Source organism: Myripristis murdjan, chromosome 14 (genome assembly GCF_902150065.1).
Source record: "Myripristis murdjan chromosome 14, fMyrMur1.1, whole genome shotgun sequence".
In the NCBI taxonomy this organism is placed as follows: Eukaryota; Metazoa; Chordata; class Actinopteri; order Holocentriformes; family Holocentridae; genus Myripristis; species Myripristis murdjan.
The window spans coordinates 15,108,403-15,133,065 of NC_043993.1; the positions used below are offsets into that span (position 1 = coordinate 15,108,403).

Genomic DNA, 24,663 nt, shown 5'->3' on the forward strand with positions numbered 1-24,663 from the left:
ATCAATAGCGTGGTTACATACTACGAAGTATCTAGCTATAGAAAAATTAATGCCCGTATTCATTTTCTTACAGATTTCGTATGGATTTGCCTGTGTAGGATAATCACACAGATGCTGTCCTACTGACTCCTTTTGTTGTGATGTGGTCTTTCAATTTCAGCATCTACCATCCACACCTAACTAATTTTCAAGTTCCTTTCCCTTTTAGGCACAAAAAGCAGTGGTTCTTCTAAATATGTACCAACTGAAATGACAGTTAAACGCTGGGCTATTTCCAGCGTCACACTGTTAGAGAAAACATTTATTATATCCATATATATAGATATAGATTTAGATAGATAGATATAAGTATGCAGCCCTTGTTCATTTCTTGAGTTCTTCATCTACAAGCTTCCTTTCATTGGCCATCATTAAATTTAGAACTGTAACAAGCCATTTTACCTTGTGAAGATGTGTACTTTGATAATAATTTTTATATTTCTAAAGGATTTTATTTATTCGGGGTCTGAGAAGAACATGGTGATGCCAAAATCCTGCTTGTAGATGTCCCAGGTCTTGGCTTTGTGTGGGTTGTCCAGCTCCTCCCTGGGTAGAAACAGCCTGCAGAGAGTTTGGAGAGGATTCAGAGAGAAAAATAAGTACACTTTACAATCAATATAATGAAATCTCTTAGAGTTGTATACAAAATAACAACACAGCTTTGACAGTGGAGAGAGAGAAATATCTATTTTAAGTCTACAACTGAGAAAACAGTGGTGATGCTGTACTAGACACATACTTGTTATCCTGTATGAAGGAGGTGTTAAACCAGAAGTAAAAGGGACAGTCCTCATATCCTTTTGGCAGACCCTGGTCATGATCAAAACACACGACAGACAGAATCACGTAAGAGGGGCAATCACGCTGAATACAAGCTTCCTCTTCCGTAAGTCAGGCGTGTGAATGCAAATGCAAGAGCTCACCGCACTCGACTCAAACATGACTTTCACATCCCCTTGAACAACAGGCCCATTCTGTAGGCTGATCACTGCTGCATTACTGCCAACATCAGGAAATACCTGTGCAACAATCAATCAATCAATCAGCCAACCAACCAGAGCCTCAACCAACACATGAGAAACGAGTGTGTGCACCTGTATATCTAACACCTACTGTGCAATTCTCTTGTTTGGCACACACGCATTGAAATACCAGCTCTTTCCTGACTATTATCTTCACTTTGAGGTCACTGCCATCACCTCTGCCCACTCCTGAGAAGCAAGAAAAAGAAACAATTAACAACAGCACAAGTGAACTCTACAGAGAAAAAGCTGCATGGCAGAGTCTACAGCAGTGTTTACCTGCTATAGAGTGGATGCGGATGCTTTTGATCCTGAGGCTCTGAGGAGGAGGCAGCTGCCTGTTGAACTTAGTCTTCATGATCTCGTAGTACCCCACGTACCTGCTCTGGGGTTCGCACAGACACAACGGACATGAAACGCTCTCATATACACTATATTGCCAAAAGTATTCGCTCGGCTGCCTTCACACACATATGAACATGAGTGACATCCCATTCTTAAACCATAGGATTTAATATGATGTGGGCCCATCCTTTGCAGCTATAACAGCTTCAACTCTTCTAGGAAGGCTTTCCACAAGGTTTAGGAGTGTGTTTATGGGAATTTTTGACCATTCTTCCAGAAGTGCATTTGTGAGGTCAAACACTGATGTTGGACAAGAAGGCCTGGCTCGCAGTCTCCGCTCTAATTCATCCCAAAGGTGTTCTCTCGGGTTGAGGTCAGGACTCTGTGCAGGCCAGTCAAGTTCTTCCACACCAAACTCGCTCATCCATGTCTTTATGGACCTTGCTTTGTGCACTGGTGCGCAGTCGTGTTGGAACAGGAAGGGCCATCTCCAAACTGTTCCCACAAAGTTGGGAGCATGAAATTGTCCAAAATGTCTTTGTATGCTGAAGCATTAAGAATTCCTTTCACTGGAACTAAGGGGCCGAGCCCAACGTCCGAAAAACAACCCCACACCATAATCCCCCCTCCACCAAACTTTACACTTGGCACAATGCAGTCAGACAAGTACCGTTCTCTTGGCAACCACCAAACCCAGACTCGTCCATCAGATTGCCAGACGGAGAAGCGTGACTCGTCACTGCAGAGAACACGTGTCCACTGCTCTAGAGTCCAGTGGCGGTGTGCTTTACACCATTGCATCCGACGCTTTGCATTGTGCTTGGTGATGTAAGGCTTGGATGCAGCTACTCGGCCATGGAAACCCATTCCATGAAGCTCTCTACGCACTGCTCTTGAGCTAATCTGAAGATCACATGAAGTTTGGAGGTCTGTAGCTATTGACTCTGCAGAAAGTTGGCGTCCTCTGCGCACTATGCGTCTCAGCATCCGCTGACCCCGCTCTGTGATTTTATGTGGCCTACCACTCCGTGGCTGAGTTGCTGTCGTTCCCAATCGCTTCTACTTTGTTATAGTACCACTAACAGTTGATTGTGGAATATTTAGTAGCGAGGAAGTTTCACGACTGGACTTACTGCACAGGTGGCATCCTATTACATTACTATTACAGCACCATGCTGGAATTCACTGAGCTCCTGAGAGCGACCCATTCTTTCACAAATGTTTGTAGAAGTAGTCTGCATGCCTAGGTGCTTGATTTTATACACCTGTGGTCATGGAAGTGATTGGAACACCTGAATTCAATGATTTGGATAGATGAGCGAATACTTTTGGCAATATAGTGTATTTGTGTGTGTGTGTGTTTGTGTGTGTGTACTCACATCTCGAGAGAGAGAGAGGGGTAGATACAGATATAGATATGTATAAAGGCAAGTGTACACAACTGTGTATGGGAATGAAAAAAGAATGAAAAATTGCACAACTGATTGCTTTGCCCTCATTACCAACAGTAACACTACATAATATGCCAATTTTGATTGATTAACTGATCTGTAATCCATAAAAAATACTCATTTTGACAGTGAAATCAAAATAGGGCAGCATCAATCCCAGGTAAACAAACAATTTTGGAGCGGGTGACATTTCTGTGGTAACAGCCACCTCACTAAATGGTGGGGGAACTCATTAATGTTAGTAGGAAAGTGTATTTTGAAGAAAAACAACAACAACAACAACAACAACAACAACAACAACAACAACCTCAGAAATAAAACATGATTTCTTAGCAGTGGAGCTTAATTTAAACGGAATGATGACCTCTACTGGAGCATAGTCAGTTTACAGCCTGATAGCTCATGGAAAGTGGCAAATCAAATGTAAACATATGGACAAATGGAAGATGTACTTTCTGAGGCTCAATTCAGCATTTCACTTGTGTCAAAATGGGATAATTTGTAATTAAATACTGCTCTTAAAAATGTCTTATGTGTAAAATTTGCCTCCTTAGAACTTGTTTTTACCTGAGAGGGGGTCTCCACTCCCTGAAACTTGGAGCTACGACTCTTGTCTGTCCTCCTCTCACCAAAATATTCCAGACTGTCCTGGTAGACAAATGGAAATGAACACACAACCAAATTCAAAAGGTTTTACTTAATAATTAAAACCTTTATTACCCCTATCAGAATTCCTCTTGCAATAGCAACATTAAAATATTAGAACAACAAACATCTATAACTCAATGTGTTGTGGTTGAACATTGCTTGAAGTGAGTCATGGACCAACTGAGAGACTTACCTGTGCACTCTCAAACTGGTCACTGTCAATCAGCCATGTGCACACCAGAGTACCTGTACGTCCTGTCAAACAGAGCAGCAGCATTGTGCAACTGGTGAGTTATTAAGTATATTATTCAGCCAGTAGAGGGCAAACTGAGCCTTAAAATCATACCACTTTGAAAAGTGGGCGTGATCAAGCTGCAGTAGTTTTCTCAATAGCCATGACACATTTATAAGATGTTAGACATTACCTTTGCCTCCTTTACAGTGAATGGCAATGATGTTTTTAGGATCGGCAGACATCCACTCCCTCACGCTGGCTGTGTACTTCAGCATGTCCCTGAGGCAGATCGTCCAGTATAGAAATACACAATGAGACAGAAACAGTGCACAACCAACTGTACAAAAGCCATAGTGCCTTTGAGGACCTGTATTGTGATTATGGATTATGCCAACTAGGGCCAAACTGAAATTTTTACTGAAATCACACGTGGCCAAGTGCAACATCAGCATCACAGAAGCTGTATTTCTTTTTTTCTCTTTTCTTTTTTTTTGAGAGATGTAAAATATGTGACAAAATGACATTTTTTGATGTACTGTGGTGACACAGAGATGCCTTGGCCTTCAAATTGTATGATTCACAGCAAAAATCAAACCATCATTTTGGTTTTTTTCAGTGAAAAGGAAAACAATGAGGCAAAAATTAGTCTATTCACAGAAATTGAGAATCACATCACGATCACAGTATCTGTCAAAATAACTGCACTACAATTTGGACTTATTATAGTCCCCATTACTCTAGTGATGAACACCTTGTCACATATTATGTTAATCTCAGAGGTGCTTCAGTCCCTTTTCAAGCAACAAGAATCAGCCTCACAGGAAATGACACGTCATGACAGTCAATGTTACTCACTCTAAGGAAGGCACGTTGTGGTCGTCTATAAACACTCGTTCCACCCTGTAGTGGAAAAACTTAGGGTCATAGCCTTTCTCACCTGGGAACAAAAGATGACAGAGAGTTGTTGTGTGCACTCATATTGAGAGGAAAAAATACATATATATGATGAGAGGGAGAGCCAACTTACTGCAGAGGTTGTAAACTTTATAGCGGCCTTCATGTTTAGTGTCTAAGAACCTCGCCACCTCCTAAACAGAGAGAAGAAAGATAAGCAAAAGCTGCTGTGGAGGTGTGTGTGTGCGTGTGTGCGTGCGTGCATTTGTGTATTTTCGTTGTTTTTCACCTAACTGCTGGCTTATTTGTGAAAACTGCCAATAAACATCATTATAAGGATTGTGATTGCTATATAATTGGTTTGCAAACAGCTGCAAAAGTGATGAGCTACTGCATACTGTGACAGGGAACCATCGTTTGTTCGTGTGTGTGTGTGTGTGTCCAAGTTGTGCTCTGCTTACCCTGATTGGATTCCTGTAGAAAGACTGCTTCCCGGATGAGGGGAAAGACATGGCGATGACACGGTCTAGAGTTGTAATGAAGACGCAGTCGCTTGTTTATCACTTGTTTTATTATTCTCAGTACTATGTTCTCGCTGAACATTTACATCTAGTGTGCTTGTTGTGTGGTGCAGGTAACTTTGCTTACCTACCTGTGACATAGGTGAGGTCCAGGTCAAATCCATCCCTCTGATAACGCCGCTTATTCTCAGAGACCTGACAAAAGTCAAGAGGCAGTGATTAGGAAGTGGTATGAGTCTCGAATCCTGCACTGAAGGTGACCATTGTCCTAGACAGGATCAGTAATGTTACATCTGATTTTACTGAATTAGCTATTCAGTTTTATGGATTTCCATGGGAATGACCTCACCATTCGCCTTGTGACCTTCTCCAACTCTTTCTTCTGCGATGCCAGTCTGAAGACTCTCACCAGGATTATTATTCTCAGAAAACGCAGAAATGACACCAGCCTGGTGATGAATGAATTAACAAACATATGAATGAATTATTTACTGAAAAATAATGCACATACATATCAAGAGGGATAGGCACACTACAAAGGAGACAGCTAAAATATACTTGAATGCCAGGCGACATGTTTATGTAAGCACAACTCTGATGGAAAAGGAATCTCTAACCATGTAATTTTAACAAAGTGGATCCCAAAATCTGGGGGTGTACTAACAGGACTTTAGGCCACATGCTATTTGCTTAACCCTCCTATTCTGTTCATTTTGGGCTAACACTCATGAGGTTCCCGGTCACATGTGACCGGTAACATTGTATTTGATTATAAATCCACTATGATATGTATTATCACCTGATGTTGTGTTAGATCTTTTTATCAACTTCTGCTCTTGTGAAAATGACAAGTTTTGAACTTCTATTTGCTATGTATGTGCTGTAGGCCTAATTTACCTGAGATCATACCATTCGTTTTTTAGGGAAAAAAACATTATATAGATATTATTTTGACTATAACAAATACTCAGATGAAACATATTGTAGTATTTATCACAGAGTACTTCATTTCAATGTTTTCCAAGGACACTGTTTGAAGACATTTCAATTTTCTAAATAGTGGCAAAAAAATATCATCTTTTGTGTTCCCGTCAGCATTGACCACTATGATTTAGCTAGTCATCCTCATGACATTTTCACATGGAAGCTGACCGTTCCTCTCAGGTGGGGATGAGGTCCAGGAAAAATGACCATTTTTGGACCGAAAGGTGACCACAACTTCAGCTGGGTCTTCTTCCTGACACCTGTCAGATGTCAGGTGTCAGGTGTCAGGTGACAGGTGTTGGCAGTTCCCGTGGTAGGTTCCCGTGAGGGTTGCCATGGAAGCCAAAAAGGGGCAAAGTTGTGTGTGTCTGTGTGTGTCTGTGTCCATGTGTGTGTGTGTGTGTGTGTTTGTGTGTGTGTGTGCCTGCTCAAAGACACCTACATGTTGGGGCGTGGGAAAGAAGTCTGAGAGATACTTGCCCGTGGGGGTTGCCATGGAAGCCAGAAAGGGGTATAAGGTGTGTGTGTGTGTGTGTGTGTGTGTGTGTGTGTGTGTGTGTGTGTGTGTGTGTGTGTGCGTGCCTGCTCAAAGACACCTACATGTTGGGGTGTGGGAAAGAAATCTGAGAGATACTTTCCCGTGGGGGTTGCCATGGAAGCCAGAAAGGGGTATAAGGTGTGTGTGTGTGTGTGTGTGTGTGTGTGTGCCTGCTCATTACTTTTTTCACGTGTACATTTTTGATGGTTTGAACTCCACAAAACAATGCCCATTCAGCCCTGTGGAAAAGAGGTGCAGGGAGACTGCACAGACTGGAAACCCCGTCAAATCACACGGAAACTATCTGGATGGGCAGGGGTGTCAAACTGGTGCCATGGAGGGCCGAGAGGCTGCAGGTTTTCACTCCAACCGAAACTCTGCCAGGTCATTTCACTGATCACCCCACCTCCAAACAGAGAGAAGGAACTAATCATTGAAACCACCTGGTGGAGTTTTCGGTTGAAATGAAAACCTGCAGCCTCTTGGCCCTCCATGGCACCAGTTTGACACCCCTGCTCTAAGGTGTACTTGCATTTGGGGTGAACTGTTCCTTTAACAATAGACCTGGGTATCCTGCACACACATTTGAAGGTAATCTGTACAACCTGTGGATTTAGATATCAACTTAATGTCATGCCCAAATGCAAATCTCCCTCTAGACTCCACACAGCTCTCTGTTTACCTCTGCTGTGCATTCACTGCAAAAGAAACTCCATGTATTCTGTGATTGTATGAATTATTATTAGTAACACCGTGCGGTTAATAGTAGAGAAGGCAGTTGAAGCCAGTACCTGGGAAAGAGGACGGGTCCTGACATGTCAGAGAAGGTGTAGATCATGGTGACCACCAGCGTGAGAACCACAACACTGGCATCTACGATGTTCAGTTTGGAGCTGAAATACACCTTGAATCTGAAAGGCAGTCAAGACAGGACATTTACATCCTGCAGCTAGCAGCATGTACCCAGACCTCTGCCAGCATGGGGGAATTATGTATCAGGATTGTAGTAACATTAGCTGAAGGCACAATAGATAGGACTGTTCAAAATAATTAGTAAAGGCGAGCTACAGTTATCTGGTGACAAAAGTGCCATGCAGCAAGTGAGTCAGTGCGGCTTTTCGGGGACGAGCCCGATACATACCACACCATTTCCTGTCCAACATCCTGTTCATGTCCTGTTCAACAGCTAATCACAGCTGAAAACTCTCTTTCTGCTGACATGGCTTTCTGGGAGTGTTTGCATCACTCTTTCACACATCTCTTGCTTTCCCTCTCAAGTTAGCCCATCCTTTCCACTCACCCCTCCACATAGACCCGCAGGAGAACGTCGACGAGGAAGAAGAAGGAGATGGTGAGGGACACGGCCTCTAAGGTGTTTCCGACCTCTCGGTTCTTCTCTGCCAGAGCTAGGTCCACGATCACCAGCACAAAGTCCACGATGATGAGCACCACACCAAAGATGCTGGAGATAAAAAACAGAGATTTGCTCCATCTTCATCAGCATCAACGCTTGCACCAGGCAAGGAAAGAGTCTCTGTTGGTAAGAGTTCCCCAAGAATACTCACCGAAACCCGAAGGACATAACAAAAGGTGTTATTTTCCTCCGGACCTTACTACAGAAGAGAAAGAAGGGACATGTTAGTCAGTAAGTGGGCCTCAAAGTAAAATAGGCTGAATGCAAATATGAGCTCTGTAATGCAAGCCATATGAACTTACTAGTACAGAGTATCTGGTTCATCATCCTCCACCTTCCCATCGTCAATCTCCACTGTAGCATCCTCCATCTTATCAATATTTCTTTGGTTCAGATAGGTAGATATACAGATAGATAAATACCACATGCCATCTTCAAAAGAGCACTGCAGTATTTGTGCACATGATTTAGCAAATGCAGACACATTTATAGATGCTGCAGTAAAAAACTATAGAATTCACATAAAAGTCCACAAAGAGTAAAGGTTGACGGTCTCATCCTTGTTAGTCATGTTGCTGGTAATATTTATTTATTTATTTATTTATTTTTTACTCACCCATTAACACCTGTGGAATCCGACCCTGGAGTGAAATGGATAGTGGTCATGGTCGCCTCACTTTGGTCTTACTGTCTTTTCTCTGGATTTAAAAAATAGAATGAGTAAAAAAAAATGCTTATCTTCCCTCTTAGGCACGCTGCTGGTTACAATGTAAAAAGGAAGACGGAGGACACCAACAACAACAGTGTATCATGCCCTGTTGAGGATATTTGAGGAAGTCCATTTCTCTCAGAAACTCTCTCAGAAAGAGAGACACATACTTATAATCAGCTTCCTTATCAGCATGCAGGAGTTTATGTTCAGCAGCAGCTGATAAAGCAACTACACAGCAATCAGAGCTCTGATAACGAAGCTGAGCATGAACTGATTTTTTTCGGGGGGTTTGGTGGTGGAGGGGTGCAAACAGCTGAGGCAGGCTAGAAAATTAGAAAGCACCATCAGAAAGAAAGAAACAATCAAACAAGACAGAGAGAAAGAGACCACGAGGGGAGAAAAGTAAAGTATCCAGTTGTAAAGAAAGAAAGTTATGACCCAGAAATGAAGTATGCACGATTCATCACTGCAAGCAAACATGCAGACGACAAATCGGATTAAATAATACTAACCGTGCAATGTTGAGCTCATCTGGGCCACGCACAGCTCCTCGGTCCGCTCCTCGCCTGGGTCTGTTTGTTTGGTTTATTCAGTTGAGACGCTGTTGATTGCCCCAAAAACTCAATGAATCGCCTCTCGTACCGCCTGCCCACTGTTACGATTGTCATCCGTGATATTATACGAGGGACTGTCTTGTGACTCTTTCTTGTGAAGACAGAGGGAACACGGTTCAAGGTTAACTGGGTAGTGTTTTTTTTTTTTTTTTTTTTTTTTAATCCATCCACTATTCCTCCTCTGTTTTGCAAACGTAGCGGTTTCGGACTTCCTGGACCGCAAGAAAAAAGCTCAGCCCTTTCCTCTTGCATTACTTTCCCTCAGTTTGCTTTCACATCAAGCCGAAGCCAGCACGGCCAGCTTGTTCCCTGTTTCTCGCCGAGAATTAAAAAGATAAAAAAAAAAAAAATAATAATAATAATAATAATACAAAACTTGTTTTTAAAATACCACACCAAAAGCACATCTCACTCCTCCTCCTCCTTGGTGACATCTGGTTTTAATAACTGTGCCTGCATTCCCAAGTTGAACGCGGGATGGTCCCATCTTTGTAAACTGCATAACTTTTTTAAGACTGTTTTGAGAGTACACCATCTCTTTTGAATGATCTGGAATTATGTGAGATTACGGTAATTAGGGCAACATGAGTCCAGGTTTGTACTAACCTCTGATTAAAACAAAGAAAAAAAAAGTTTTTAATTCTAACAATCTCACAGGATCCTTGAGAAAATGGAAATTCATGAACATGTCCTGCAGCTAATACAGTGTTTACAAGCAGGACAAATGGTTGGAAAAGGGTCTTTTGGCTCAACCTGGTGTAAGGTGGGGGTGGGCTGTGCATAAAGGTCAAGTTGATCATGCCCTAAGGTGTGAAATGTTACACAGCATTAGGGTTAAAGTGTCATCTCAGCTACATAGTAGTTATGGTGAAAGTTTTGGTGAAAGGATGGTGAAAGTTTTTATTGTGCTGCACTGGCAGGTCTATTACACTGACACAGAAGAAAACAGTGTTAAGATCTTAGTACTTTAATGCCAACAAACCACTGATTAAAAAGGAAGCAACTGTGGGATAATGGGATTCCTGACTTATCTTAATTACTTCTTAAAGATTGTAACTCTAATTAGATTGAAATAAGTTGAGCCACTGCTTAGCTTGCCCTGGGGCAAGTAACACATTTTACTCCAACCACAACTTATCAGGCCTGCAATTATGTTAACACACCATATCACAATATGACCTCATGTTTCACTCTCCCACCACTTCATTCATAATCTCTCTTCATCACCAACTTTTGTAAATTTGTTATGTGTTATCTAAATTGGCAATCCCATGATTATTTTTGATTAATTTTAGGTATGGTCAAGATAGGCTAACAAGGCGTGACTCCTGTCATCCAGCATTTCAACCTATCCCTGTCTCCCATATTATAGTATATATTTAAACTGATAATGGTTACATGAATTTTAGGATAGGTTCTGGTAGAGAAAAACAAAAGTGTAAAACAAAATACACATCAATGCCTACTTTTAGCAAAATGTGATAAATCTTTGCTCAGACTGGTTATATTAATAAACAACCAAAAAAGCACCACTTTATGGTTGATTATGATTGATTTTCCAATGGACAATGCCTCTGGTATGTTAAGAATGGGGTGAACTTAACACTCTCCGCAGAAAACATGGTCTGCAGGGGCTGTGCAGCTCAGGCATCAGCTACCCTTTCCATATCCTTGTAAGTGAAACAGCGGGGGAAAGCGTAAAACTGGCCTGAGTTCAGTGTTGGCATCACTGGATCCAGTGAATCATACCTGGCTCTAATGTGGACATGCAGAACCATCCAAACCTATAAATATACCACCGATTTTTACGGGAGAGAAACACACTGAACCTGGACAAAACAAGAGGAAGAGCCATGAAATGAAGGTAGGAATGTGGCGCAGAGATATTTAAAATAAGGATTTTTTCCCATATACTGTACAATATTGAATATAGTTTTTGTACTTTCAGACTGATATAGCACAAGAGAGACTCTGTAACAGTCATGGGATTGTTGCTGTATGCTGGCACTGGTGTGCAGCCTGACATAACTTCATTTACACAGCTCCCCGTATGGTATTCTTCTTTCTTATGGGCCTTGGATTTTTTTTTTTTCTTCTTTTTTTTTCTTTGTAATGTGGACTAAAATTTGTAACTCAGGTGAAAAATGCGTCCTGATTTGTTTTATTCTGTGGTTATTTCAAGGATACATTTTCATGTGATTGGCAACCATTAGCATGATATTGGATCCATGAATGCTAAGTAGAAATAACACAATTCTTTTGACTTTGGTTTAACTTGCATAAGGCTGTGTACTCGTGCGGAGCGGAGCATGCAGCCCTCAAGCGCAGCATTAGGAGCCTGGAGAACAAACTCTTGATTGGGGCTTGGCAGATTGATTACTTGCAAAGGCATAAATACTTCCGTCCTTTGCAATCCACTGTGTCTGACCCGGACACGGACCCTGACATAACCCCAAACAGCAATATAACTGACAGCTCTAATACGGCATTGGTGAATCCTCTTCCACCGGCAGGCAACGTCATTGTACATGACAAAGGTAAGGTCTTTTTTGAAGCCTCAACATGACAACAACATGAGCTATAACATGATTTACAGTGCATTCAGAAAGTATTCAAACCCCCTTCACTTTTTTTCACTTTTGTTATGTTGCAGCCTGATGCTAAAATCATTTAAATTCATTTTTTCTCATTAATCTGCACTCAGTACCCCATAATGACAAAGTGAAAATAGAATTGTAGATTTTTTTTGTAAATTTATTAAAAAGAAAACAAAATGAAATATCACATTGACATAAGTATTCAGACCTTTTACTCAATACGTAGTTGAAGCATCTTTGGCAGCAATTTCAGCTTCGAGTCTTTTTGGGTATGACGCAACAAGCTTGGCACACCTGGATTGGAGGATTTTTTGCCATTCTTCTTTGCAAATCCTCTCAAGCTCAGTCAGGTTGGATGGGGACCATCGGTGGACAGCCATTTTCAGGTCTCTCGAGAGATGTTGGATAGGGTTCAAGTCAGGGCTCTGGCTGGGCCACTTTAGGACATTCACAGAGCTGTCACTAAGCCACTCCTATGTTGTCTTGGCTGTGTGCTTAGGGTCACTGTCATGTTGGAAGGTGAACCTTCGGCCCAGTCTCAGGTCCTGTGCAATGTGGAACAGGTTTTCATTGAGGATATCTCTGCTCCATTCAGCTTTCCCTCAACCCTGACCAATCTCCCAGTCCCTGCTGCTGAAAAACTCCCCACACCATGATGCTGCCAGTGTGATATTTCAGTTTTTCCTTTTTAATAAATTTACAAAAATTTCTACAATTCTTTTTTTACTTTGTCATTATGGGGTACTGAGTGTAGATTAATGAGAGAAAAAAAATAATTTAAATGATTGTAGCATCAGGCTGCAACATAACAAAAGTGGAAAAAAATGAAGGGGGTCTGAATACTTCCTGAATGCACTGTAGATTTTGCTGAGCGATCTTTAATGCCTCTACTTTTAAATACCATCTTTCTAGATTGCTCTGAGCTGTATGACAGACTGAGACCACCCAGTGGTTTCTACCGGATCAAACCCAGACCAGACCAGGAGCCATTTTTGGTCTACTGTGATATGGAGGACGGGGGAGGCTGGACGGTGTTTCAGAGACGACGACATGGAAGGGTGGACTTTTACAGGTGATTTATTATACTCCCATACAAAAGGTAGCAAAAGTATGAAATAAAATTAGTAGATGTCACACAGCCCTTGCACAAAGGCAAGCATCAGGCTGTACTGTAGAGGCTGATAGAGATTACATTATGTGAGGTAATATGATGTCTACCTAATAGCTTATCTCATTTTATTTTAGGGACTGGGTGGACTACAGAGACGGCTTCGGTGACTTTAAAATGTGGAATGATGAGTTTTGGTTGGGGAATGAGCACATTCATTCTCTACTCTTAGAAGGTCGGGTTCACATTCCCAGCAAATCCAAATCTTTGTCACCTAGAATTAATTTAATCATTAAATCCTACATTTATAATAAGTTAACAAACCCCTCTTTCATGTGTGGTTTAATATACCACAGTCAGATCCAGGTCAAATGGTACTATTTTAACCTGCTAGGATACTAGGAATTGACAACATTATGACAAATCATATCGTGTCAGGTAATATTATCAAACACAGAAAGATACACAAAAAAGTTTTTCCTGGTCTAAACCTTCTGTCAGCACATTGCATGCATTATGCCCACCCTCCAAAGTAGGACATAACAAACCACTCAAAGTATTTTCAGACACTATTTGACCTGAATCTGACCACAACACAATACAACAGATCCCTCACTCTGTGTCTGGTTTTGTCTGAAGGTAAGAATTTGGTGAAGATAGATCTAATGGACTGGAATGGCCAGAGAACTCATGCATTTTATGAGAACTTCAGAATCACTGATGAGCAGGTCAGAAAAAATAGTTTTACAAAACTCATCTAAGTCTCTAGAAATAACTGTGATCCCCCACAAACATTGCCTGTTCTAACGTTATTTTCAGGATAAGTATCGTCTCCAATATGGACAGTACAGTGGGCAAGCCGGTGACGCTCTGACTGGAGGCGGGGGCATGGTGGAGCAGTGGTCTACCTGCCTCAGTGGCATGCAGTTCAGCACCAGGGATCAGGTGAGTCCCCCCTGACATTATATAATGTTTTCATGTAGTCTATGGTTGTAACATTAAGGAAAACATTATTGATGGTGATAGTCCAATTGATGACAAGGATAGCTCTAATGATTATGCTGGAAATTGACAGGACAATGACCGCTACCTTCAGGGCAACTGTGCTCAGGAGAATAAAGCAGGCTGGTGGTTCAACAGGTGAGTCACTTCAACTGGAGTCTAGTGTAAGAGTAGCAGTGCTGTTTCTGTGATGCCCTCATCCTGCTTTGAGGTGGTGTATTTTTTTATTGTATTAAAATGTTGGCAAGACCTTTGGTGCTAAGCAGTTTTAGCTACTGTTGCACTGCACATCCCAGAGATCACTTGGAAACTGCTATTATTTGACATATTCTTTCCTTTCATGTGATATAAATAAAGCTTGCATCTCTGCAGGTACAAATCTTATTTGTCTGTTCAACCACAGTGACTAATGCTGTTCATGCTGACTAGCAAGTTCTATCCATTATGAAAAAAAAAATGCATTTGCTGCTGCTGAAGACACATCACTGTTTGTATGGCCACAAAAAATCCCCAGTAAATAGTTACTCATCTATTTAGAGCAGCAAGTGTAACCAATGTAAACGTTTCCATGACCTGTCTGCTGGTGGAATCATGACTGTTATTTCAATCAGCAATAGATAGTAGTAAAACATATTTATTTTAAAACTATGAAAATGTGCCACATCATTACAAGAACTATGACACCTGAGTGCTGTGCCAACTTTCAGATGTCATGCAGCCAACCTGAATGGAAAGTTCTACCGTCGAGGGAAGTACACGGCCCAGAATGACAACGGTGTGGTATGGGGGACCTGGAAAGGCCTTTGGTATTCCCTTAGACACACAACCATGAAGGTTCGGCCCCTGCTTTTCTTGGACAGCATGGGCAGTGGAGCAGGGGTAAATTGATAACACAAGGGTCCAGATTCCTTAATGTAATATGAACAAAAAGAGCAATGAGTGAGCAAAAGAAATAATAGCCAACAAAGGAGGAAATCATACTTTTGTGCCATGTTTTAAGTCTTTTTGTTATCCTTGCCCTGCTTGCTTCGTTATTTTAAGATGATATTAAAAGTAGATGGCTTGTAATCTTGTATTTCATTGTAAGCATGTGCTATCCATAAATGGTTAGGATTTATATCAAACAATAAAACAAACAGCATTTTAATAATGATGTCTCCCTGCTATTCATATTTGATTGCCCTCAAAAATGATTACAGATGGATACTGTAGCTCTGTCTCATAACTTATGTGCTCTGCAGGAAAAAAAAATGTGAAAAATGTTTGAAATTGTTTATGATTCAAAGTAAAAGGTGGAGGATTTTATAGTCCAAACTACACATTCAAAATGTCCCTTAACAGTAAACCACATCAAAATGAGAACAGCGGTCATCATAGTACAGCACTGTACAGTAGTACTGCACGGCATGGTAAAAATAACATATTCAACAGTGTAGGACAATCACACAATCTTCCCTTTTGTTTGTTTGCTCATCTAAACATACAGAAATAATATTGTCTTCACTGACACAAAACCATTGTTATAAGTAGTGCTGATTTTTGTAGGCCCATGATGTCACAACACATACAGATACAGAACACCATATTAAATATGACTTAAAGCATATGATGCGCGATGTCAACCAGTAATCAATATGCAAAGAAACTTGGACTTGGATTTCCAAAAGTGTCTGAGGTGTAAGAGCATTTTGGCTTCAGCATGAAGCAGTGGCCAAGTGGCCAAGTGGCCAAGTGCTGAGATAATTTTAGAAAATTAAAAGAAGCCTTATTCTGCACACTGGTATACCAGTGAACTGATATGGCAAGTAAACATGTTCATTCGGTAATGTCTTACAAACCCTGAAATACAAAACATAATTGCAATAGAAAAAAAAAAAAAAATAGGTATAGTTAGGAATATAAATCTGTGTGTTTGTGACCTATTTCTCCTCCACTACATATGCTGGGGACAGGTCTAAGTCCAGCATCCTCTGCTCTGCCTCACTCAGCCTGTAGGCAGAGCCGTCACTGCTACTATAGTCTCCAGACATTGGCAGAGAGCGGCAGCGACCTTTCCTCTGCTCTGAGCTGGAAGCACTAAAGGTTGAGCTGCGCTGCCGCGCCTTGTGGCCAGAGGAAGACTGTGCCTCCTTTAATTTCCGGGCCAACATGTTCCTCTGGATAGGCGACGGACCACGGCGGTTCCAATTTTGTTCTGCCCGTTCTAAACCCAGGCGATCCCCACTATTAGAACTGACAGACCCCTGTGCTGGTCCACCAATCCCTGAGATTCCTCTTCCTCCTCCTGTCCCACCACTCCTCTGCCTCTCTCTTTCCCCTGTGCCATTGACATCTGTTTTACTGGACATGTCAGGTGCTGAAATGGCATTAGTGTTGGTCCCTGTGTGTTTGAGCTCACTTTTGTTAGAAGAAACAGCTGTCTCTATCCAGGGTGTCCTCTGGTCACTTCCATAGGGTCGGGACTTGGTCCAGTCTGACGCCCCATGCTCTGGAATGGGGTAAGAGGAGAAAGAGGGGTATGGCTGACTCTCCCTGGCAACTTTGGTCCAACAGCTTCCCTCAGGAAGGGTGCGGGAGCCCACCTGGAAACAACAACATAGATGAATTTATTTTGTAGTAATTCTTAAACTTGCTAAAGTTCTTAACAGACCCACACTGATGCAAACTGTCATATACAGTTTAAGGCATTAATAAAATCGGATAGGTAACCTGGGTCATGCTTCTTTCTCTGAAGTGTCCAGAGTGTGTGGCAGGTGGAGGCTGGGGTTTGGTGTCATTAAAACTGGAAGTCCGGCGGAAATGGGGATTCTTCTGATATGAGTTTCCTCCTCCTGCGTCCCCTCCATTTCGGAGTCCTGCCAACCCACTCCTCTCGACCATCTCAACCCAGTCAGCAGTGCGGTCACGCCATTTTGAGCTGCCCCCACCTGCATAACCAGAAACAGGAGGCCCTAGGACCAGCTCCACTCTGGGACTCAGTCTGTCTGGCATGGTCTTAGAAGTCTGCAGCTGGGGTCTGGGCTCAGAAAAGGGAGCTGCGATACGGAAGTGGCTGAGGTTCGCCTCCTCCTGGAGGCCAAGAGGGACAGAGCCGGTGGTAAGCCCAGATTGAATGAACCCTGTGGGTGTAGGAGTGGGTGAGTTCGTAGGTGAAGCAGATGTCTCCAGCAAGGTATCATGGACTGGGCTTGAGGAGACATGGTATAGCTGAGTGGCCTCCTTCAGCCCTTTCTTTTTCATTTCTTTCAACTGCTGCTGAGCCAGGCGATACCTGAAAAGACATCAACATTTTTTTTAACACAACAACTGACAGAACGAGTCCAACATAATTTATTTGAATGTACAGAATGCTCTATGCTAGCTGAAAGTAAAACTAAGGATATGTCTCATTTGTAAGGAAGCAATCAAGCCTCTTAGCTATTCTAGGCACATTATGTTATGATATAACCAACGTTTTTGGCTTAGCCTAATGCAAAGGCCTTGTGGAATATTCTGTGCAGTAAATGAATCTCTTTCCTGTTTCCCCATAACAAAGGGATGTATCCTGTACTTCCTACTTTAATGAGCCTGTAATGAGATGGGAGGCAGCCATATTTCCCCCAAAATGCTACTTAACCATTAAGCTTCCTTGCAAATGAGAAATACACAATGTTTTATTCATACCCAAATATAGGCGGCAGCATCTTTTGACCTGATGGAGACAGCCTCTCTGGATCCTGTGGCAGAGGAACCACCAGGGGCTGTGAAAGAGGCTGACTGCCCAAGGGAGGCCTGTCTTTCTGGCCAACACCCATCCCAAGGCCCCCTGGTGGGCCCTGGCTCTCTGACAAGCTGGGCCTTTGGAGGCTGTGCCCACATATGGAGGCCTCATCAGAGAGCTTGCGTCCCCCAGGGGAATGCATGGAGCCTCGCCGCACAGAGCTGCACTGAGGGGCCCGGCAAAGCTTTCTCCACACAGTGACTACAACAGTTGCCAAAATAACAGCCAGGCAAAGGCAGATACCAGCCACCACAACAAGGTTACCACCTAGAGGTGCAACTCCTACTGGTGCAGGGGGGAGGGATGGGGATGGGGCAGGCAATGCTGAGGAAGGAAAGAAGACAATAATGTAAAAAGCATGCAATAGTGCTCATTCTGCACTGCTACTCCATCTGTAAGAACATTTTCTAGAAAGAGGAGTGAACTTCTTCCAAACATCCAAATGCTCTTTCATTTTTGAATGGGGGAAACAAAACAGGTATTAGAGTGATAATGACGGAGCGAAAAGAGTGCAATGCTAGAAATAGAATAAACTAGGCAAGGACTTGGATGATAGAAGAATAAAGTAGAAATGATGGACAATGAACAGAAAAGAGAAAGGAGAGAAGGCAGCAAGGAAACTGACCGACACAGTCCTCCAGTGAGCAGAGGGACTGTTCCTTCACCATGCCGGTGCACTGCAGCCCTCCCGCACTGGATGGCAGCAGACAATCACGGACACGTTCCCTCACCCCCTCTCCACAGCTCACACTGCACACACTCCATGGCTGCCAGGGACCCCATGACTCTGCAGCAAGACACATGACAAAAGCATGTCATATCCAAGATCAATAAGTGACTTTATAAGCCGTGCCTAGATTCTTCCTAGCTTCTTTCCAAATACAGCACAGTGTTGACTTTGTAATATAGGTTGTAATCTCCATATGTCTGGTCTTGCAATAACTATATGGAATACAGTAATATTTGAGGGGAACAAAAGGGCAGTGTACACGAGACGATGGTAAAGACAGAAGAAACCGAAAATACCCTTCAAAATTATGCATTTCTGTAATAATAACAGAAGACATTTGAAAAGTAATTTCTGTAAATAACATGATCCATTTCCACAAACCACTATCAAATTGCATATCCATCCTGTCATGTGGCATCAACCACTTACTTGTTTATTCCCAAAGTAGCTGTCATCTTAAAAAAAAAAAAAAAGCCAGGATAAAGCATAATGATTATCTCAAGTATGATGATTATCTCAGTTGTGACTAATATAAATCCACTCTGGTCAAACATTACTATAACTGGTTAAGTACTGAGGGTGTCAAAATTATGAACTTTATTTGCATGTAATTTGGTAAGCATGCTTCTTACTGAGATTATAATAACTGTAATCATCTAGTATGCTATTATGAATTTGACATGCCAGCACACCAGTACAGTAACCCATCTATCAAATTATATGAGACAAATTAGGCCATTTATGCATCACAGTCCTAAAATGCGCGGTGCTGCTGGAATTTTAACTGAGTAAGATGACTATCAAATAAGTGGTAGTTTATTGGACATATTGTGGCCTATTTATGTAATATCTATGATGATCTAGTATGCTTTTATTAATTTGAACATGCCAGTAACCTATGTATCATACTATATGAGACAAATTAGGTTATTAATGTATCTCAGTCCTAAAATGCTTGGTGCTGCTGCTATTTGTACCATGACTATCAGATAAGTGATAGTTACTGGATATATCATGGCCTACGTATGTATGTATGTATGTATGTATGTGTATGTATGAGTTTGACTTTTGATTACAATGCCACCATTAGGCCAGTTAGGATAACCTTCAATGTGGGTCTGTGAAACTGACAAGGCTGCTATCCTTATTCTTGATGCAAAGTTTGTTCTTACCAGCATATTAAATTTCACAAGAGTTTGCACCACAGTATCTGACTGACACTGCATCCCAACCAGAGGGCAAAATGATAATTTTCCCCTTGGGAGAACAAAGTACATCCAAACAAAATTCAATCAACCTAGCTTGGATCTACTGGAGAGGATAAGTGGCCTGTTTATGTGCATACAAATTCTGTAGGTGTGTTCAACAGTCTGGGAAAATCTGGCAGGGAAAGTGAGTGAGTCTTTTCCCTAACTCAAAAATCAGCATCAATGTTGTTTGCAAAAAAGGCACTTCAGGCCTACTCCAGTGAAGCCACCAAGTGTGTATGTGTGTAACTCCATAAATGTGAAGCAGGGAGGTGCAGGGAGGGCATGTATGCAAACCCTCCTTGGGTTTGGATGAATGTAAGTTTGAGAAATTTTAAGAAAAACAGAAATCATTAGATTGCATTATACTGCAAATCTATCATATGGTACATCTCACCTGTACTTCTGTGAACCACCAAGCAGGTCTGTGCTGGACTCGGGGAGCGACTGAAGTTGAACACAAAGCGAAAGCAATATTTATTCCTCCCTGGGTAAAACACAGAACAGTTGAATTCGGTCTCATTCTCTCCCTGAGTCAGCCAGTTGAAGGCCAGTGGAGGAGACGATGGCTCCTCTGGTCCAAACCCCATCAACGCTGTTCCCCCTGCCCCTATCCCAGAACCAGCAACACTGCTCCCAACCCCTCCATCCTTATACAGCAATACTTTCCCATTGATGTGAGCACAGGGTGGGGTAACCAACTTAACAGTCATAGCTCCCTCACAACCAGTCCTGTAGGCATTGGCATTGTCCACCAGTAGCTTATAAGAGAAGATCCGGGACAAGTAGAGTGGCCCAGAGCTCTTGACTTCCTGCGTTGTATGAGGAGAACGCACAGCCACCCGTATGAAGTCTTTGTCTGTGAAGGGGAAGGCACATGGCAACTCGACGCTCTGGGAACGCAGTGCTTGGATTGGGTGGCGTGTACGGGCTCGGACCTTGTCGATACTGTTTCGCCCAATCTGATTGTACTCCATGTAGCTAACTTCCAGAGAGAGGGCAGAGCTGAGGCTGCTGGAGCAGGCCTGGAAGTATTCATTTGTGGATATCCCTACCTGGTGAGAGACCAAGAAGACAGAAGACGAGTGAAGCTCTTGATCAGGATGAGGATGATGATGATGATGAAGAAGGCTTCAAAACACACCTCTTCATCATTCTATTTTACAATGAACGGCCTTGTTATGTAAAGCACGACATCATATTTGTCTTACCAAGAAAGATCCTGAGTGGTTACCGGCCCTCTCCACAGCGATGTGAAAGGTGGGCCACTGCACCTGCAGTTCAGAGCTCCACCACCAGGTCGTGCCCTCCATGATACAGCCATCCGTTCCATTTGCACGAGAACCGGCGATGATGCTGGTCTGCCTCAACAGGAACCGGAACGTCCCAGCATACAGGAAGCAAGAGCAGTTGAACTCTATCCTCCCTTCCGATTGGCCGTTGGGAAGGGTTCTGGTCAGAAGGGTAGTGTTGGTTTCCATGTCAACCAGAGAGAGGGTGGTGTTGCGAGTGGTGCTACAGTTGGATTCGGTGCTGAAGTCCACAAACACACTGGCGTTGCTAAGGGCCACATGGAGGGAGGGCCAGAGGTGGAGCCCCGCCATCGCTACAAGAGAGGAGGCAGAGGGGTGAAAGATAACAGAAATAAAGATATCATCAAAAAGATGACAGTAGAAATAACAATTCAGCTCTTCGCCATGTACCTTGTAAAACAAATTGTCTAAATTTAGCCTTAATGGATAAAAACATGTCTATTACTACTTATTCAATTTTGCTCCAGCCTGTTTTTGCTTAAAATAAATGACCTAGTCTGGTATGAGATCTTAATATTTCAGTCTGCTCTAACTTTGCAAGCTGTCAATTATAGGCTATGTATTCACCTGCAGCATTAAGCCCACATTTATGATCATTTCTTTTTATTGTTCCCAAAACACTGTTTAAGACAATATTTTATGGACCAGTGTACTTTTATTGATGTGCACTTTGAAAGTATGGCTGCCACACAAATGAAAGGAAAACATAAATGAGTTAAGTGATGTTAGAAGAGACTCCGAATGTTAGTGGTCTGACTGCTCCGGAACACCTTCTAAAAATGTTTTTTTTCAAACGTTCTCCCACAGTGGCATATCGTTTTAAGAGCTATTGTGCTGTGTAGATCCTGTTGTGCATAGCTCACATCCTTACAAAGCAATGCTCGCAAAGGAAGGAGGGTGTGGGGAGAGGAAGAAACTGACCCTCCATTTACCCCCCTCCTTCTCCTTTCCTTTGACGACTTAGCTTCTCTCACCCGTTGCTTGATTAATTGTCGTGAAAATGAATTACCCTGCTAGACATTTGAAACTTGCATTTAGGTTAGTATGAGTGGGTGACAGATGTTTGGCTTTGCTCACCATATCCCAAGAGTGCCAGCAGAAATGGCAACAGTGAGACAGAAGCCTGTGGCATTCCGATGGCCGTGCCTCTGTTTCCTCCTACACAACATGACCGTCCTCTTTCACCATCCCGAACCTCTACAAATGAAAATCCAAGAAAGATACCAAGAAAGTAATCAGCAACCAAGTGTTTGCGGAGGTGACCAGACAGTCGTGGGCATGGTAAAAGTGTGCACTCATCTGAGATAAGAAAACTAGAAGGAAACAGGAAAATGAGAACACCAAGTTTTGAGACTTTGAGGCTGTGGAGATTTCTGATTTACAGTGGCATCTTCCTCTGCCTTTCATCTTCACCGTGGGAATGGGAACAGTTGCACCAGTGTTAGAAGCTACAAGAGGTCTTTTGTCCATCATATGCAGGACAACCTAGAGCAAAACCCTTGATTTAATTGTTTGACTCTTGTTGCAAAAGCACGAGATGGAAAAGTTTTTTTCAAACTTTTTTTTTTTTTTTTTTTTTTTTTTAAATAAAAAATAAAAGTCAGAAACTACATACTGTAACCATCTGCCAGTTCCTGAGCTTCTCTATTTTCTCCTCACAAACTAGCTCATCTTTTACATGTTTTCAGAAAAATCAAGGGAATTAACCACCTTGGGATTTTGGACACCAGCCTGGTGCTTTGGAATCAAATGTCCCACACTGGTTTCATGTTTTTCCACGTGAAAAACAAAAACACACTGCCTCTTTCATTAAAGTGACATGATGACAGACCGGAGCCTATATTACAGATCCAATCATGATTCCAAGTTCCCAAACGTATTAAACTGGAATAAAAAATATTATGTCCTGATTTTTTTTTTAACCTCTCTGTAATGACCCTTTCATAAAACATTTATTCATTTCTTAATTAACATTTATTAAGTGTGAAACTTTTCAAATGTGTGGTATCATTCTAAACTCAAGCCTACGCTGCGTTGTTTTCAATCACATTGCCAGCTAATGGTCAAAATCCTTCATTTTCTCATAGGCGAAAAAAAAAAAAAAAACACTTACTTGTATCCTACTCACATCTTGTGTTGACTCAGTAGCATTAATCCACTTTTACACCGCAACGGCATCACCCCTCTCTTATCATGATGACCGACTGATAAAACGCACGAGATCTTCTTATTAATTTCTATGACATTTAAAGCTTGAAGGACCTCGCGGCTGCGTCCGCAGGAGGAGCGTCCCTAGTAGAGCGCGCGTCAAAGTAGCGGGAACGCGCATTTTCGGGATCCGCTCCCTTCGACCGTCAATTTGTGAAGTGGCACGCGGATTTATCTGCCTGCCAGCTGCTTCCAAAATAAAGACACACACAAATAAACAGCGATTGTAGCTAACAAGATAAGTAAACTGTTGTGATCATGAGGCAAATGTCGACAACTATGACATTCAATTAAGTTTTGAGAGGTTTTTAGTGTATTGAGTCTTACCATGATACAATTTTAATTTCAATAATTTTATATACAATTTTGCAGCATTAAAATGTGGGTCAGATGAGATAGCAACTGCATCATAAATGAAATTCAACTTTACTGCTGAATAAAAGAGGAAAGAGGAAACAAAAGAAAGCATTCTTATTGCTGACAAAGGTTTTTGATTCTTATAGGCTTCCTCATTAAAGCTCTGTGCGAAGGAGGTGATCATTTTGTAATTCATAATAACTTGTTGAATGACGGGGTTTCTCAAATTGTCAGCCCTGCTCTTTGAGGTCAAGTGCAGGTTCATGAAGGCAAAGTAATGTATGAAGTCTGGATACAAGCAAAGGGCTGTTCATTTCAACAGAATGGCACAAATGAAAGAGCCACTTGAAGTGCTGCATTATAGTGTGGTGAATCACTGAGAAGAATACGTTTACTATCTGTTTGAGGAGCAGTAACAGGCACCTGGTTCATCAAAAGGTTACAGCACAGGTGCCTGGGGAAAGTGACTACATAGGGAAACATTTGAGGTACAACAGATGGCCCTATAATTCACTGCGGCAAGTGGCAGACGTGCAGAAATCATAACTCTTTAGAGTGGTCGTTAAAAGATTACATACAAGCAGAAAGTCATGATAGATTAATGAAGAGGCTAGAAAGAATAGCATGCAACTCAATTGGCCTACACAGACAGGAGGGGGACTCGGGCAAAAAGGCACATCAAGATGGGAAGTGTTAACATTGGAGGTTAAAAAGACTGCACTTATCTCACACACTCAAATTACCTCTCACATATATAACCTGACTGACAAGTCATTCTTCTATAATCCACTAATGAAAACAAACATTCTCAAGATTTAAACAGATGACACTCAGCTATCCAGGGCATGAATTAACTTGAAATGCACCGTTGAGTAAATCTGTCCATCTCAGCATGCAAGAACAGGACCCATTTTGTGTGGAAAA

General features: G+C 42.1%; 3 protein-coding genes across 3 annotated transcripts; 1 reads left to right on the forward strand and 2 right to left on the reverse strand.

Moving 5' to 3' along the window:
- Window positions 1–487: 487 nt before the first annotated feature.
- Window positions 488–9,652, reverse strand: tpte (transmembrane phosphatase with tensin homology). The gene is made up of 19 exons (XM_030068308.1): window positions 9,316–9,652; window positions 8,708–8,789; window positions 8,394–8,474; window positions 8,243–8,290; window positions 7,978–8,139; window positions 7,469–7,588; window positions 5,505–5,604; window positions 5,287–5,350; window positions 5,096–5,160; window positions 4,768–4,828; window positions 4,596–4,677; window positions 3,931–4,019; window positions 3,699–3,760; window positions 3,425–3,505; window positions 1,341–1,446; window positions 1,153–1,250; window positions 963–1,058; window positions 779–849; window positions 488–600 (listed from the first exon to the last, which is right to left on the reverse strand). Exons 2-19 carry the CDS (start codon window positions 8,755–8,757, stop codon window positions 495–497), a joined length of 1,542 nt encoding a protein of 513 aa, XP_029924168.1. The 5' UTR covers window positions 8,758–8,789; window positions 9,316–9,652; the 3' UTR covers window positions 488–494.
- Window positions 9,653–10,985: 1,333 nt separating this feature from the next.
- On the forward strand, window positions 10,986–15,224 carry fgl1b (fibrinogen like 1B). Its single transcript, XM_030069125.1, has 8 exons — window positions 10,986–10,994; window positions 11,702–11,954; window positions 12,927–13,086; window positions 13,260–13,357; window positions 13,762–13,850; window positions 13,942–14,067; window positions 14,198–14,262; window positions 14,832–15,224. The coding sequence occupies exons 1-8, from the start codon at window positions 10,986–10,988 to the stop codon at window positions 15,010–15,012; spliced, it is 981 nt and encodes a 326-aa protein (XP_029924985.1). The 3' UTR covers window positions 15,013–15,224.
- Window positions 15,225–16,043: 819 nt separating this feature from the next.
- Window positions 16,044–22,351, reverse strand: thsd1 (thrombospondin, type I, domain containing 1). Its single transcript, XM_030069103.1, has 7 exons — window positions 22,252–22,351; window positions 21,073–21,467; window positions 20,259–20,916; window positions 18,510–18,671; window positions 17,788–18,208; window positions 16,834–17,395; window positions 16,044–16,706 (listed from the first exon to the last, which is right to left on the reverse strand). Exons 1-7 carry the CDS (start codon window positions 22,304–22,306, stop codon window positions 16,044–16,046), a joined length of 2,916 nt encoding a protein of 971 aa, XP_029924963.1. The 5' UTR covers window positions 22,307–22,351.
- Between the last annotated feature and the right edge of the window lie 2,312 nt (window positions 22,352–24,663).